Raw genomic sequence first — 16,451 nt, 5'->3', positions numbered from 1 at the left:
TCTGTTGACAATTACAAGTTTGGATTCTCTTGTCATCAGAGCAAGAGAACAGAGAACAGCACAAGTACCTGTTTCCTCAAGGTGCTTCACTTTCCTGCCATAACTGGTCATCTCTGCTTGTTTTTGTGCCATAGGGAAACAACATAGCTAGTGGGACTTTAATTCATGTTACATGTAGGACAGACAGATTTCTGGTTTGAGCTCTGTATTGCAGCGATCTCTGGGTTCTACATGTGCTTTGCTCTCTGTGCTGTGAACTGTTAACAGGAAAGGCAAGAGCTGGATGTGGTGCTAACCCATAACATCCAAGGAGCTGCTGACATTGGCATTCCCATGAGGATGTTACTTGATGTGGTATCAGAAAAAAATAGTGACTTCTATAAAGGATTTATTAATTTCTGTGTGAACAACAAGCAAGTAAGTGTCTTCTCCATATCAGTAATACGGGAAAAAGGAGTTGAAGTGAGCTAATTGATTTGGTAAATATTGTTTCTGCAGGCAATCCAAATGCAATACTTTGCCAGGGCTGGGTTAGTTCTAAAGGCCTTAAATTAAAGCAGTATCTTTCAGCCAGCCCTTCTGTGCAATTACTCCTTGCAACAAATTTGACATCAGCAATGATCCTTGACTCTTGTTTGTAAACTATATCAAATCTTCCTTATCAAAAATCTTCATTTGGTGCAGCATATTCCCTTTTACAGTACAAAGCTGTGACTTCTAAAAAAAGTAGATAATTCTTCACCATAAAGTTTTCATAGCTTTCATAATTTTATTCTAGTGTGTAATTAGTCCAGTGATTACAGTTACTCAGAGAAGCCTCCATGTCAGAGATGTTCCACAGTTAATTTTGTCATATTTACTTGAATTGAACAGATTACAGAAGAACTGAACTTTGTCCAGAAGTTGGATGTTGTGTCTCTTAACTACAAACTTATTCATAACATAGACACATTGAAGACTTTGCAAATAAAAGACAGGATTGAGTTGCAGGTAGGTTATCAACCTGGAGCCATGGCACGAGGGGGACAGCATCTGGGGAAGTGAGATGGCAAAGAGCAGCGGGTGTAGATGGGACTTAACACATTTGCTGTTTTGGTGAAGGGGAGTCCAGGTGCTCGCTTTGCTCTTGAGGGGTGTCCAGAAGCTCAGTTTGTTCTCGTGAGAGAATAGTTTAGATCAGAACTTTCCACAGGCCTGGGGCTGGAGGTTGCTCCTGGTGTGGAGTGAGGAGGGCACTGCATTTATGTGTCTGACAGAGCTGCAGTGTCCCCTGGACACACAGGGCAGAGGGGAGCACTGCTGGTATTTCACTGGGTCCTTTCCAAATGGTATTTTCCTTCTGAACTGTGCTTACCTGGCATATTTTTTTATCTGAGTAACACAAGACTTATTAATCATGTAACTGAATAGCATTAAAGTATGGCCATACTTGAGAATACATGTTAAATGTTTGAGTTCTAAAATAAAAGGGACATTTATAACTGTTGTGTTGTGTTATGAAATGATACAAGATGTGTTTTTGACACATCTTTGAGATTATACTGTCTCAACCAAAGAAAGAGCCCTGACCAGCAGGAGTTCTAACTTTTACAATTCTAGTTTTTGACAATTTACTTTTGTTGCATGCAGACTATCTTGAACCTCAAAGTCACCAGGAGCTTTAGTTTGGAAGTGCTTTATGGTGATCACCAAGCAGTTCTTGAAGGACAAATTCAGGAGTTTGAAACAAGTACCAACATAACAGGGAATTTCCATCACTCTTTGCCATGGCTGCTACAAGCCAGAGTCCCATCATCTTTACAGGTAGTTTTGGGGTTTTGTTGTCTTGTTTGTTTGCTTTTAATTATAATTATTGTCCTGTATAAGGATGTAATTCAAGCTATGGCTTGAATGAAAACTCCCATTTTGTAAAGTACAGGAGGGAAGCTGAGACTTTCTGGTATTTAAAAACTCTGGATGCCTAAAACCTGAACTACTGAAATAGAAAGTTTCTCCTTGACTGCTTTCTGAATGAGATTCTTCCATTCTGATCTGTGGTAGTAGAGTGGGTGCTGTTGATATTGTAACTCTACAGGACAGCTTGAGCACATTGCACCAGGAACTGGAGTACTGCCCCTTTGCTCTTGAATGGGAATTTTATACTGAAAGAAGTATTTGTGTGCTATTTTCAGAGAAGTATTGGAGTACCTACTATCTGGTAAATATTGTCAGTAGGTGTATATTAAGTATCCTTTATAAGAAGGAATTTGTGTTTGTGGGATAAAAAAGAACCTAATGAAAATTTGTCATCGATCAGTGAGGCTGGCAGGGCTTGACATTCATTTAGTTGAATCAGCTTCATACTTGAAAGTCAAAGATGATTAATGAAAGGCCAAAAGATATGTTGTTAATGGATAGATTTTGACATTAGTATAGACTAGACAGAACTTTCTTTCACTTCCATTTTCTCCTGTCTTAAAACTAAATATTATTTAAATATTGTTTTGAGAACTTATATTTACATGTCCTTTTTAGATAGATGTTGTTTTTCAAGGGAGAAACCCTACTCAAGAGAGATATGTGCACATTGTAGCTGGAGAAACATCAATCACATACATAATAAACTCCTATTATGTTGGCCACCAAGTGGATCTCTTCTGCCAGAGTGTGCACAGCAGTGAGGTCCTCCAGGCATCTGGCTACCCTAAGGCAATCAACTTGATTTTCAGTTTACAGAAATCAGGTGGGTACCTGCCATTCCTGGCAGGGATTTTATTCTCTAATAGCTCTATGATGAAGTTTCAGCTGTTCCTTCAACAGCTACAAGCTTACTAAGATTTACTGGTAGTACCTAAAAAGAGGCTTTATCTTGTTTGTAAGTAAAATTGTCATTCTGAAACTGCATCTGCAATTAGTTGATGAAGCAAGTCTACCATTAAAACTTGCCCTGGCATGAATCCTATCTGCATTTCTCTCTTACATTGTGATCAGGTACCTTAAGTACCCCCAGGAGAATATACTCATGTTGAAGAAAACTCAACAATTGTGAGAGCACCACAGGGCAGAAATTACTGAGGTTAGCAGGCACTAATTACTGAGGTTAGCAATCAATACTAATGTGAGTGGCATCATCTCCTTTCACCCACTCAGAAAAAAACAACAGGACAATAGGTCATTCTCAGGACAGCCACAGTCACCATGTAATTTCGACCAAAAACCCCCCATTTCTGTGGGTTTTGTCGTAAAGAATTTGTGGAGTTTCACATCTCTTATCTCATTTTGATCTTTTAGCAGTCTCCTATTCAAAAATGAAAAGCTGGTAGGACAGTGGGGAAAGGTATTCAGGTCATGCTCTTTGGGCATTGTTGAGCTGCGGTAGCTGGACTCAAAGGAGTCTCTGGAGGTCAGAACAGCTCAGAGCTCTTCCCTGGAAGAGGCTGCTGCAGGCCAGGGATGCAGCTGGCTGTATGGATTAGTCAGCTCTAGCTGCACAAACACATTCCTGACAGGAACTAACTTGCCACTTAACACTGGATGCATGTACACAAGCTCTATTACTACAAGACTTTGTAAGGACAAAGTTCAAGGACATCCAGAAAAACTCTGCCCTCCAACCACAGGCCAAAGATTCTTGTGATCTTGAATGATTACTTTGTCTTGATGAATGTATTAAACTAAAAGGTGTCTGGGTTGATTTTATACAGGCAGTACAGAAATTACTCAAAAATTAGCTGCTCAAATTGGCGCTATTTTGTCCCTTCTGTATAGAAAACAAAGCCAAGACTGTTTGTGAAATCCAATATGATGAGAAAGATATAACTGTGACTGTGGATGTTGACACAGACTTTGAACTCTTTGGTATATTTGTGTTCGTGGCAGAGGTGAAGCATTCAATATCACTTCTCCATCACCTGGGACTTCCCTTCTTTCTTAAGGTAATGCACCACAAAACTTTTGCTGTGCTTGGATGAAAGCTGTCACTTGAGTTACATTTGCATTAATCCAGAGCACTTCCAGTGGCCTTAGTAAAATGACTCCAGGTTTATATACAAATGCAGCTGAGAGCTGACTTGGTCCAGTTTATCTGAATCCTCGTTTAGCTTAAGTACAGAGCTAGTGGTCTGTTTCTAAGGAACCTGGTCAGGTATCTGAAATCCCCAGTTTCAGGGTTAATCATGTCAGGAAGGCATGTATTTACTATCACTTTGCTGCTAATAGGGCTCACAGAAGTGGAAAGAACTTTTGATAGAAAACAGCTGTCCTCTATATCTAGATAATTCTTTGCCTTGGTTAAACCACTTGTAGCACAAATACCTAAAATGCTTCAGTGTTGAATAAACAGAAGTAGATTTATATTCCAAACTACTTGATAGGATCAACATAGGCTATACTTGTTTATCCCTTAGGAGAAGGAAGCATTAGTTGAAATGTCCCTTTCCCTTTTGAAGGGCAGTACACAGAAAAACATTTCCAAGTGATCCACCACCTTATCTTCAAATAACAGGACATGTAGCTAGGATGCAAGACTAAAGGTCAGCTTTCCTGAACATAAACATTAGATCAATATTAAACCTGCATATTAAGTATTAGTGTTTCAAGGGAATATTTACTGCCAACCTTTTATAGTAAGGTATAAGATATTTTCACTTCCCCATTAATATTTAGTGAAATGTCTTTTATCCTTTAAATATTTGAATAAAAAAAAAAAAGAAAAGCAGAGATGGTAATTCTTGAGATGCCTTATTAATTTATAAGGTGTGAGTATAACCAGGGGACTTCAGAAATTACTGTTCCCACAGACTTTGTCAAATACCAGTGTTGCTGTTGAAGTGTGGGAAATGGCCCTCATCTTTCCCAGAGAGATTCTTTAGCATTTTCAGGATAAGGCTGTAGATGATGCAGCAGCTGTGGGAGGAATGCCCTGGAGCAAAAACTTGGTGGAACCTCATCTGTTTCTTTAAAAAAAAAAAAAAAAAGCACCATTTCTTTCTGGTATATGAGACATAAAATTGTGGAAGGCATAAACAACACCCAGCAGCTTTAGACTTAAACCAGATAAGGGTACATTGAAAGTAACACTAATATTTGCCAATAATGCAAATGAGTAGCTATGGAAACACACACAAAAAAAGGAAAACCTCTCATGAGGCTCTTGATTTACACCTAGGAAGCATCCAGAAGGCCTGTCTGGAAGATAAAATTCAGTGAAGATGATGGTTTTAAGTGAGTCAAGAGATTGTGCTCAGTTGAGGTGAAATACTGGGTAGAAGTCATGGCATGTCATTTTTTTATTTTCCCCCTCCACAGATGACAGTTCAAGAAGTCATGACTGAAAATGAAACTGAAGGTGCTCTGAGGCTGACCTATGAAGAAAACAAAAACTTCTCCTTTTCCATCAGTAGGAAAAAAGACCAGCAAGGGTAAAAGGGTCATTCTGAGCACTATAAAAATGCCATCAGGCTACTGTGATTTCCATAGAATACAGTTACTGTATAAATCACCAAATCACTGGTGAAATAGATAACAAAACTTGGATAAAGTGAGTAGTCACACCAAACACTCCTCTAAGTTCTGTTAAAATCTCTAATAATTGTAAATTCTAAGTTTATAAACCATGACAGTGCTTGCAAAGTCAGATTCCAAAATACCTTTCTCATTTTTCAAAAGCTGATGTATTTGCTATGGCAAAATGATTTCTGGTCCAGTGGGCTACATTCTGTCCCTGGGATGCATACACAGATTTTTTTATTGAGCTCAGAGGTGATCATTTTGTGTGAATGCATCAAAAACTGGGAGCTGGGTAAGTGTTCAGTGACAGGTACTTGGAGCTAACTCACATGAACTTGTGCTGCCTGCAAGAGCTGACTTTCTGAAATGTTGTTGAACAAGAGAACATTTCTTCCCTTTAGTGAAGAGTTGAATATAAAAGCACTCCAGACTCATCCCTTCTTTCTACAGTACTTCCCCTGTGCAGCACAACTGTCTTCTAAGGTAATTATCTGCAAGTAATCCATTGCATACATCACTGCAAAGTAGACTTGTCTAATGTTAGGAGTCAATCTGCTTTATTTCTAGTACTAGTATCTCTAACATTTTTGTTATTGTTGAGGATGTTCCTGTTTTTTAAAAATGTTAACAATCCTAGTCTTTTCTTTTCCTTTTTTTTTTTTTTTTTTTTAATTTAATGGGAACTTGAAAAGGTAAATTATGATATGAGTGAAGCAAAAAGCAAACTCTACCTCAGGATGGAAAAAAGGGATTTCAATGTTTCAGCAAAGCTAACTTTGACTGGAAGCAGCTACACTAATGCCATTGAAGTGACACAGACCATGACCCAGGTTGGTACCATCCACTGGTAGCAAAGGCTGTGACAGGAGGGCACTTGGGATGGCTGCCAAGCAGTGAAGGCCAAATGCAGCTCCTGCTGTGTGAGGTGTTTTGCCCTTGATTTCTCCAGTAGCATGAGCAAACATTTTACTGTGGATTAGTTTGAGTTTATATTTGTTTGCTCCTATAGATGGAGCACTCATGTAGGATTTACAGGAAATAAGAAAAATAATGTGCTACAAACTGAACCAGTTTTTATAATGCAGGTCCCACACATTTCTTTCTCTAAATAAGAAGAGAGGTCACAAATACCTATTGTTGTTTGTGCTATCTGCTGGATTTATTCTGTGATAGTGGGATTCTTGATGTTGTAAGGTTTATTCTGTGAGATAAAGACAAAGACAACTTTTGTAGAAATGAAGACAAGTAGAAATAAATAGTTGCTTGTACGAGAGCAGTGGGCTTAGAGTAACATTGCTAGACCTTTAAAAACACATTCCTACAGACCCCACAGGACTTTGGGGTTTAATGTTTACCCCTTTTTTTTTTTTTAGTTAAAAATTTTTCCAAGGCAACTTGTGTTGGTGACAATTTACCAAAAAGGCAACAGAACTCATCTGCTGAGGCACATTGCCCTGTGGGATGGCAAAGAGATAAAGCTAACAGGCACTTACACTGGACTCTTCCCAAAGCTGCCAGGAGGTCATGGCATTCAGGGTAGGTTTCTCAAGTCTTTTACAAGTGTTCAAAGCAGACTATAAAATAAACAACATAAATCTGATTTCAAAATGCGTGTCCAAAGGGTTTCAATCCCGGTTTCAATTTAGGGCTTCTAAGGCCTCATTTGTTTTAAATTCATTATAGGTCTGGCTGTTAGAAATGTCCATTTCAGAATACTTTTTCTGCTTTGTGAATATGGAACATAAAACTTAAGTACTGGGTGCTGAAGGGAGCGCTGGTCACACTGGCTGCTACCTTGAGGTGTTAAACCCTTATGTTGAAACTATATGATCTGAAAATAGAGAAGATAACTGCACTTATCTGTTTGAGTGTTGTAAGCTATTCCTCTTCCAGTGTAAGGCCATCTTAGTTTCACACAGATTATTTCCCTGGTTGCTCTTGCTGAAGTTGCTCTGGGTGTAGCTGTCAATCTTTTGGTTATTTTTCTGCTGATAAATAGAGAGAGGGTTCCTGTTCTCACATTTCCTCCTGTTGAGCAGGCATCAGCACACCGAATTCTTTGTGGCTGCTGGGTAGGGGTGTGTGTGTGAGCAGAGACTGCGTTTCCCTGGGAACCAAGGGATGTCCTGCCGCCTGTGGGAAAATGTCCTGGGAACGATCATGATTCCTGGTGGCAAATCTTGTTTGTTTTCCTTGTAGTGGAACTTCTCCATCCTCTCTCCATCCCTTTTCCACGGCATGCCTGGGCCAACTTATATGTGAAACATTCAGCACGCAGTCACCAGGATGTTCTTACTGTCATTTGGAATGAGAAGGACAAGGTACAGTGGCCGAGAGCAAATAAATGTCAGGAGGGTATCAAGAGTTTTTGTTTGTTTGTTTGCTTGACTTTTTCTTAAAAAAGGGCGCTAAGCAAGCCAGGGAACTTGACTATAAGGCAAACAATCCCCCTTCTTGGATGTATAAATAGTTCTGACTGTGAAAGCTGAGCAGCTGATATTCTTGTAGGAAGTGTTTTCAGGCCATAGTATTTCTTTGTTTGCAGTAACCCCACACCTTGCTGCTTAACCAAAGGTAATGAAATGCATAAGCCTCACAGCACACTGGGTAAGGGCCTCTGATAGTAGATGGGAAGAATAGCACAAATATCATGCTTAAAGCAGCTTATGGACAAAGAAATGAAATCTAAGACAAGTGAGTAACTGTGAGCATTAGTTGAGACTGAGAAGGATGAAAAACTCGTTGCATGGGTATAATACTAGATTTACCCACACAGAAAAGGACACATACTGCTTAGCATTTTCAGCTTTATTGATTCAGTCAAAGCTCTTTTGTATTTCATTCTTTCACTCTCCTCCTTATTAGCAAGACTGACAAATGTAGTACAGTTGAAACGAGTCTCTGTTTTCATAAAGTAAGTAATCACTATTTTTAAAAAGTGTAAGAGTGAAAAAGACAGAACTAGGAGAACATAGGGTAGGTTGAGTTCCAGATGTGGTTAAATGGGGACACTTTCTTGACTTGCTGCTAACTGTGCTATCTTTACATGTGCATCCAAAATGCAGCACCTTGGTTGTGTATTACATTACTTTCTAAATAATGGAAAAATAGAAGACAATGTATAAAGTATGCTACCACACATAAACATGAATGTGCCTGCAAAGAGCAGTTAAAAGCTAACAAATTCAAAAATTTACTTTAGCAGTTGTGTAGAATGTATTTTTTTAATACTTCTTAAATTACCACAACTATTAAAATCCTGCCACTATCTAAATCACCACGAAAATATTTTGCTTTCAATAACATAGCAGAATTTAGCTCCTGATGAAGCAAATGTTTTTTCTTGTGCTTTAACTTTGCAAGCCATGTCCAATGATTCTGTGGCAGTGCAGCCTGCAGTCCCTAAAGATCAAAAATTAAGCTTCAACAAACTTAAGTTCATTATTTTAGTAAAATACAGAGAGCAGTTCTGCTTTGAGCTGTTCTATGCAGGGAATTCAAGCAGCAAAAATTATCCTAATTTTACTATTAATTTGTCCTGCTTCTTCAGAAAGGACTTTATTGTGCACATAATTCATTTGAGGTCAAGGTACAGGGAACTCTTACTGGGTGCATGTTTAAGATCAGTATGTGAGAGGTGTTTTATTTCACAAGTTCCTTTTCCATCTGTTGATATGGATCAGATATCAGTGTCATCTTCTCTGAAGATTGGAAGACACCGGACAAGCTACAGAGCCACTGTTGCCCACCCCTTTAATTACACTCTGAAGCAACTGGAGGTGCATTCCCTGTCAGAAAGAAGGGGCAGAAAGTACAACCAGCAGGTGAGATCATGAGGCTGGGCTGCAAAACACACAGCTGTGATACTGCATTTACTGTGAGTGTGCCTTTTGTCCATGAGAACTGCAGAACCAGAAATCATCTTGAAAAATGTAAAGAGCACTAAGCGCTGTTATCTCCTTGTGTCCAAATCACCAGCACTGTTTCCTAGCCAACAACCTTGCACTTTTAGTAATGACCCATTCTGGATAGGAGGAACCCAGAAATGCCCAGGAACCTGACAAGCAATGAAAATGAGGCAAATTTTGTCCTTAAAGCAATGAACAAACTCCTAGTCTGCACACATAAGAAAAACAAACAAAAAAACCCCAACCCCACGATAAAAGCAAACATAAACCCTTTGATACCCCTGTGAAGAAAATGTAAATTTTTATACTGTATAGGAAATTGCAACACAAATGTGAAAATGTGCAAAACTAGAAAGGCTTTAAACTATAGTTTTGAAATATAAAGCATATATAAAAGGGGGGAAAAAGGAGGAGGAACTCCACAAATAATCCCTCCAGATCAAATACTACGGTATAATTTCTGTCTGACACTGCACTGTGTGGGTCAGGACACTGCAGCTGCTGAGGCTGAAGACTTTCAGCAATCAGCTGTGCCAGCTGTGCTGTGTTTGTTCATCTGAAGCCCTCTGGGGCTCAGGGGGGGTTGCACAATACTCAGTATGGTTCCAGAATCATATTCAGAGGAATAAATTCTCTTGTAGGGTCATTATTGCAGTTGTGCCATTAGTTGCTTTGCATGACAGACCCCAGGGAGCTTCCAGAGAGGGTGACAAAAGCCTTCCATGGCCTTGGTTGTAGAAGTGCAGCTTCCCTGGGTTTGTCCCAGGCCTGGAGTTTCCAGACCACTGAGTTCCATAGAGTTTGAACATGGATCTGTGGCAGCTTTCACAGTGGCTCTGTTTTACTCCACTGGATGGGGACATTCTGCTGGTTCTAGTCTTGCTGCTGGACAAATCCTTCTCTGCTTTCAGCTTCAGGTCTCAGGGAATGCTGGGCAGCCTGCTCACCTCTGGCTGGGGCTGGAGGATAAATCCAAGATGGACATCACTGCCTGGGTTGGCTGTGTGACACTGTCTGCAGGCCAGGTATGAGTCTTGTATCCCTTGGAAGGGATAAGTGTAGCTGAATTTCTGTGTTTGATCCTCACTGAATGATTTTTTTTTCTGTACTTGTTACCATATGAAAGCCTTGAAGTCAACCTTTTTATGTCTCAGAGAAAGAAAAAATAAATGTTGTGAAAAATTCAGTTTCATATTGCCAGACATGGTTGTACTTGGCTGCAGCTTTCCCTCAGGGCAGAGCTGTCAGCCCCTTAGGTTTCTTGGGAGAGACTGAAGCAGGGTTTCATGGGTACAGACCATCCAGGGATTCTCACAGGGTGTGGTTTTGCCCAGGAAACCTACTGCCTGAGGATATACTGAACACTTTTTAAAAAATTACTTATATGTGTCAATTTTTTCCACTTTCCCAGCTTCAGAGAATGTTAAGCATGGAACACCTGCATGCATGTGGGTCTCTAGAGCAAAGACCAACATTGTTTAATGAATACCTAGATCTGAACTGGGATGACAAAAAATTCAAACACAATTTTACATATGAGGTAAGAGAAGGCAGTTGTATCTGTTGACTTGCCATTTTTATGGAAGCTGTTCTCAGTAGATGAAATATTTTGGTTTTAGATGTAATGTTGTGTGGATTTTAAGAAAGCTTCTACAGAGCACTGTTTTTTTGTGAAATATCATTATTTCACACGACCTTTTACGTTTTTCTCTACACAGAAAGAAAGCTAAATGGAGCATAGTTAAGAAAGAAAGGGTTCTTACAAACTGGAGGCCTCACCTGTGCCCTAAATTTGCAAAACTTGTAGGATGGGGACCGGTAACAAGGCTGATAAGCCAAAACATTGTCAAATGGAAATGTAATGTTTTGGAAATGTTACTTGAAAATCCTGAAGCTACTGAAATAACAAAAGCCAGCCCAGGGATGGGATGAATGGGCTCCAAGGAGTGTCTAAGATCTTGCTGTCATCTTTTGTTTTCTTGGTTCATTGCAGAGAAATCAGCTCTTGTATCCTGATAAGTTTCAGTTAGAAGCTGTTCTGGAAAATATTTTCCTGACCCCATGTGCCAAACAGCAAATTCTGGGTAAAATAGAAACAAACTACTACTCTTGCCTGGATTACTATACGAGCTTTCAGTTCTGTGACCTTCCAAACGTAAGTCTGACATAAACACACGGAACCTACTTCAGTTTAAATGTAATTAATCATTTGGAGACTTAATTTTCCTCAGCTGCAACTCTTCAGAAGACTAACCATACTTCTGTAGCTTAAATAAATAAACAGTGTCATTTGATGGACTGAAGCAGAAAGGTCCTGTTTGCTACTATAGTGTATTCTATAGTCCTTTTATGGTTGTAAATATTCTCACTTCCTCCATGTTCTTTCTTTACTGTTCCTCTTTCAGAGGTATCTTAATTTCATGTTTCTGGAGAATACCAAAACAGGCTCATTAAGTGATCAAAAAGGAGACTAGAGACAAGTAAAAGTGCTTTTGTTCCCCTGTGGGGAAACGTTTGCTGGTTTATATGATTGCTCTGCTGCTCTGATGGATTTTTGAACCGTAATGTAACCTTATTTATCTATTACATACATAAACTGAAAGCCCACCTATGGTCTTCCTTAGGCGCATGCTGGTCCTCAGAGTTGCCTGTAGACTCACAAACACAGAACTTGGAACCTGTAATAAATGTCTCTCTCCAGTTTCCAGTGGCTGAAACACATCTTGGTTTCCTTATTTATGTCAGAGCAGCTTATGCTCTGTTAGCAACAGGAAAACTTTTTCCCAGGCCAAGGTGGGATAGAACCTATTTATAATGCAAAGGATGTATATGCATGTCACTCCAAAAGCAGGCACCTCTGTATTTTTGGATCATTCCCTTCTAAGGTTTAAGCCCAACTGGAAATTAAGCACCACAGCCACTCATTCAACCCCCTCTCTCCCTACCCTCTCCTCCTGGAATGGGGAGGGCAATCAAAAGTAAAACTTGTATGTTGAGATAAGAACAATTTAGTAATTCAAAACAAAATAAAATACAATAACAATAGTTATACTACTACTAATAGTGAAAAGGAAAAAAATGAAACAAAGTGATGCACAATATGACTGCTCCATCACCCCCTGCCCAATGTCAGACTCCCTCTTTCAAACCCAGATTTGCCCCTTCTAGGTAACTCCCCCCAGTTTATGGACTGGACATGATATTCTGTGGTATGAAAAATCCCTTTGGCCATGTTGGGGCATCTGTCCCAGGTGGGCTTTTGTTCACCTCCTCACTGGCAGAGCAGGAGAGACACACACACACAAAAAAAGTCCTTGATTTAGGATAAACAACTGAACAAAACCAAAACATCAGTGTGTAACCAGCCCCATTCCCATTCCAAATCCCAAACTGTACCAGCTATTGAGAAGAAATTAACTCTATCCTAGTTGAAACCAGGACAGTATTCACCTGACCTCCCATGTATCCCCAAGTTTATCAAAATGTTTGGCTAGAGTAGCTGAGAAGTGTAGGAGCAAAAAACACTGGACATTTTAGCAAAATATAGTTCTCTACAGGTGTTCCTCTGGTCTTAGGGTGTAATCACTGAACATGCTTTGTCAGAGCACAGAAACTGAAGATGTAATGAAGACTGTGCTGTGAGGAGCCGGAAGATGTGCTGGTTTCTGAAACTACAAGTTGTTTGTGGTGTAATTTCATGAGAATGCTGCCACTGTACAACGTCTTACTATTCAAAGCAGAGCCCATTTTTTTGGAAGAATTTGGAAGCTTGAACACCTTTTTTGTGCATACTTAGGTAATTGTTTTATCTGGAAAGCACCAGCTCAACAAAGATGACATCATTTTGCAGTCAGAGGGCAGATTCCACCTTGCTGATCATGGGAGGGATGAGGGGTTGATTGGAATATCCATAAAGAATCAGAGTACTGCTGATGTGAAGAACTATTCTCTGGAAATTGAAGTGAGTTTTTATTTTATTTTACTGGCACTGGGGTTTGGTTTTGAAAGGGCTGCTGCCACCTATTTCCCAAATGGATCAGGCACAGGCAGTGACTATAGAACAGCAGGCAACATAAAACCCTCCAGGCTTCTGTAGTGCTGTCTCCAAAGGAGCAGTTAGGCAGTGTCCATGCAGTGTGACTGACAGACAAAGGAAGGCACCAACATTAGTTCTCTGTAGAGCTGTCACAAATAAAGCAAGTGTGTTTCTAGTGGAGCGTATCAATCAAAAAAAAAGAGGCTGTGTGCTAACTCCCCTTCAGCATGACTGCCATTTTGTGTGAGGTAGGGGGTTTTCAGTTCATCAGAAGAAAGAGCGAAACAAAATACAATGCTTACACAAAGCATAATTTGCCAGAAAAAAGAATTGGCAAAAAAATCCCAAACCCCCCCCCCCCCCCAAAAAAAAAAAAAAAAAACCAACAACCAAATAAAAAACCAACCAAAACCGAAAAAAAGAAAAGAAATAACAAAGGCACAAAACAGCTCATATGATGCTCATTCGGAGACAAAACTCTTCCTTTTTCTCTCCCCTCCCCCCTGTTTTGCATTTGCTTTAATTTCCTGTGAAATTAAAATGGTGGAGAGGCAGATGGAGGCAACAAAGTGAGGCAAAAAACTAACAGGGTTGGCACCATCCAAATGCTTCATTAGTAGGGATGTAGGTAGTCAGGTACTAACTGAGAGAATAGATAATCCCTTAACAAAATTATAATGATGATTTAATCGATAACAAATACTAAATTATTTTTCCATTCTTCTCTCTTTAGAGAGGAGGGAGATGAAATGAGTATCAGCTGCTCTGCATGAGCTTGCTTCATTCTGTGTTTTGGAATAAATGGCACAAATCAGCAGCTTCTCAGAGAACTGATTGGGACATTATGTTTCTTTCATTTCTTCCATTAAAATTTTGTCCACAAGTCTCGTGCTATCCAGTCATTCAGCTCCTGGGCCAATCACTCTGATGTTTGTGCCTCTCTTAAGTGTAACTCCCGCATAGTTACACGCAAGCATTGGGAAACATTTCCCTCACCACTTATCCTTTTGTGGGAAGCACTGATATTTGAGCACCATCTCTGAATTAATTCTGTGTGGTGACTTTGAATAAATGTTTTTCCTTTATGGCTGCAGTTAAGAGCCTTTGAAGATATTTGGCTAGGCCTGACAGGAACTGCTGCTTCCTCATCTGTCCAGAGCCAAATCCTGGTGGAGGGGATTATTGATCAGAAACAGAAAGTAAAAGTAGCTGCTTCCAAAGGAAAGGAGTGTTTTCAGTACTACATGGGGTATCTGCAAGGTAGGTATCTCACTGACCATGCTCTCAGCCATGGGACTTAGTTTTAGGTCATCCTGCAAAGACGAGGGAGCTGGACTTGATCCTTATGGGTCCTTTCCAACTGGAGCTATTCTGCAACTCCCAGGGTCATTGCTATGAAGAGACAGGAAGAAAGTTGTGTCTATAGCACTGAGCTAGCTCATTTCATTCAGGCTATGGTCTTTCATCAGATAAAGAAAAGCTGAAGTTTAAAATTTGTTACAAAGCTCAGTTTGGGACACATTTTTGTATTATTACAATTGATGGTAACAAAAGATAGGAATAATTTCCTCTTGATTTAACCATCTTAAAGTTTTGTGCCTTGTTTGGAATGCAATGGTTATCTTGTTTAAGATAATCATTGCATTCCAAATTCAATAAAGGAAATGAGAGAGGCACCTCCAGAGACTGACTGTACCACATGCTGGAACAGCTGTATGAACTAGGATGTATGCAATCACTGCCTGCAGGGGATTGTCTCACAGCAGTCAGCTCTGACTGGCATCAAGAGGGGAAAAAGGCCATTGTTTCAAGTTATGCCTAAAATCTAGATGAGTAAAGTGAGGTGAAATGATCTGCAAGAGGTGGGGCTCATCCACATTTCAGCTACAGATTTGGGTGGAAACCAAATCGATTTGGTGGTATCCCAGTTGTCTCAAACTCATGTTGCTGACAATCCCAGCCCTTGTTTCACTTGTGGATTTGCTATTCCACACTTCTGCATGGGAGTTTCTCTCAGGTTCGTGTCCTCACCTGTATGTGCTGTGGTGTTTTTGAAATTAGGGCCATTTTTTTGTGAATCACTGAAGTCAGAAGATTGTACAAATTATTCAACTCAGCTCTCTCAACCCAGATTCTGTATGCACCTTGGCAACCACTTGTTTATGCTCATCAGTGCTTCTGTAGAAACAACTCGTGTGTGGTGGGTGGAACTGACAGGCTTTCATTTAAGGGCTGAGCACTTTTGAAACATCTGCAACAAGGGACAGTGAGGACTGAAGTAGAAAAAAAGGCCTGTAAACCAGTATGACCAAGAGATTCAGATTTACATCAATCCATTGCTTCCTTGGCAGTAGGAAATCTGTATATGTAATTCATTAACAAGCCACACAAAAAGAGATAAAATCCTGACACTGATCTAATTGTCTCTTTTTTATCTCTTTTGTTTTTTTTCCTCCACACCTAACACACTCAAGCTCTGATTGATCACCTAAGTAATTAAAAGCTGGCTTTGAAACAATGTCTGTCTATGTTATTCCTGTAAATGAAGGCTCTCTTTTCATTCCTGAAGGGGATTTGGAAGAAGGAATGGAAGTCAGTGCTTGTTCTGATGGGAAACACATGGCTGCCATTAACACCTATTTCAGCTTAAATGGTAAAAGGCAGGAAAACGTGGGACAAGTAACTCTAGCAGCTGCTAATGGAAGTTTGAGTTTTCTGGCGCATGGATGTGCGGATCCAGTTCTTAAGGCTGAGGTGAGACCCTTGAGTGGCTGTTAACTGCAGCGTTATTTTCCTAGAATATTATTTGATTTTGTGATTTTGATGGAGCACCTTCCATGTAGGCAAATTTGGTGAATAACCAGGCAAAATTATGCAATATTTTAGTTATTTTCATGTTGATGTGAGAAGTTACCACGGTGAGAATTAAGAAATTCAGCCATGCCTAGAGATAGAGAATACAGGACCCTCTTCTAAAGGGTGGATCCTCTCAGGAGGGCAAGTAAATAAAATGAGAGCAG

At 39.9% G+C, this 16,451-nt stretch overlaps 1 protein-coding gene across 1 annotated transcript in view; it reads left to right on the top strand.

Moving 5' to 3' along the window:
- LOC110474526 (uncharacterized) overlaps positions 1-16,451 on the top strand; it is a 72,414-nt gene that overhangs the window by 45,303 nt on the left and 10,660 nt on the right. The window contains exons 40-53 of the mRNA XM_077786946.1: positions 268-417; positions 874-990; positions 1,630-1,803; positions 2,515-2,722; positions 3,748-3,800; positions 6,861-7,023; positions 7,687-7,808; positions 9,171-9,311; positions 10,307-10,420; positions 10,807-10,935; positions 11,389-11,550; positions 13,192-13,356; positions 14,526-14,691; positions 16,001-16,185. Coding sequence (XP_077643072.1) covers positions 268-417; positions 874-990; positions 1,630-1,803; positions 2,515-2,722; positions 3,748-3,800; positions 6,861-7,023; positions 7,687-7,808; positions 9,171-9,311; positions 10,307-10,420; positions 10,807-10,935; positions 11,389-11,550; positions 13,192-13,356; positions 14,526-14,691; positions 16,001-16,185 — 2,049 coding nt within the window. The remainder of the gene's footprint in view (positions 1-267; positions 418-873; positions 991-1,629; positions 1,804-2,514; positions 2,723-3,747; positions 3,801-6,860; positions 7,024-7,686; positions 7,809-9,170; positions 9,312-10,306; positions 10,421-10,806; positions 10,936-11,388; positions 11,551-13,191; positions 13,357-14,525; positions 14,692-16,000; positions 16,186-16,451) is intronic.

Source organism: Lonchura striata, chromosome 16 (assembly GCF_046129695.1).
Source record: "Lonchura striata isolate bLonStr1 chromosome 16, bLonStr1.mat, whole genome shotgun sequence".
Classification (NCBI taxonomy): Eukaryota; Metazoa; Chordata; class Aves; order Passeriformes; family Estrildidae; genus Lonchura; species Lonchura striata.
The sequence above is the reverse complement of the archived record's forward strand: the minus strand, read 5'-3'. Positions and strand labels throughout refer to the sequence as shown.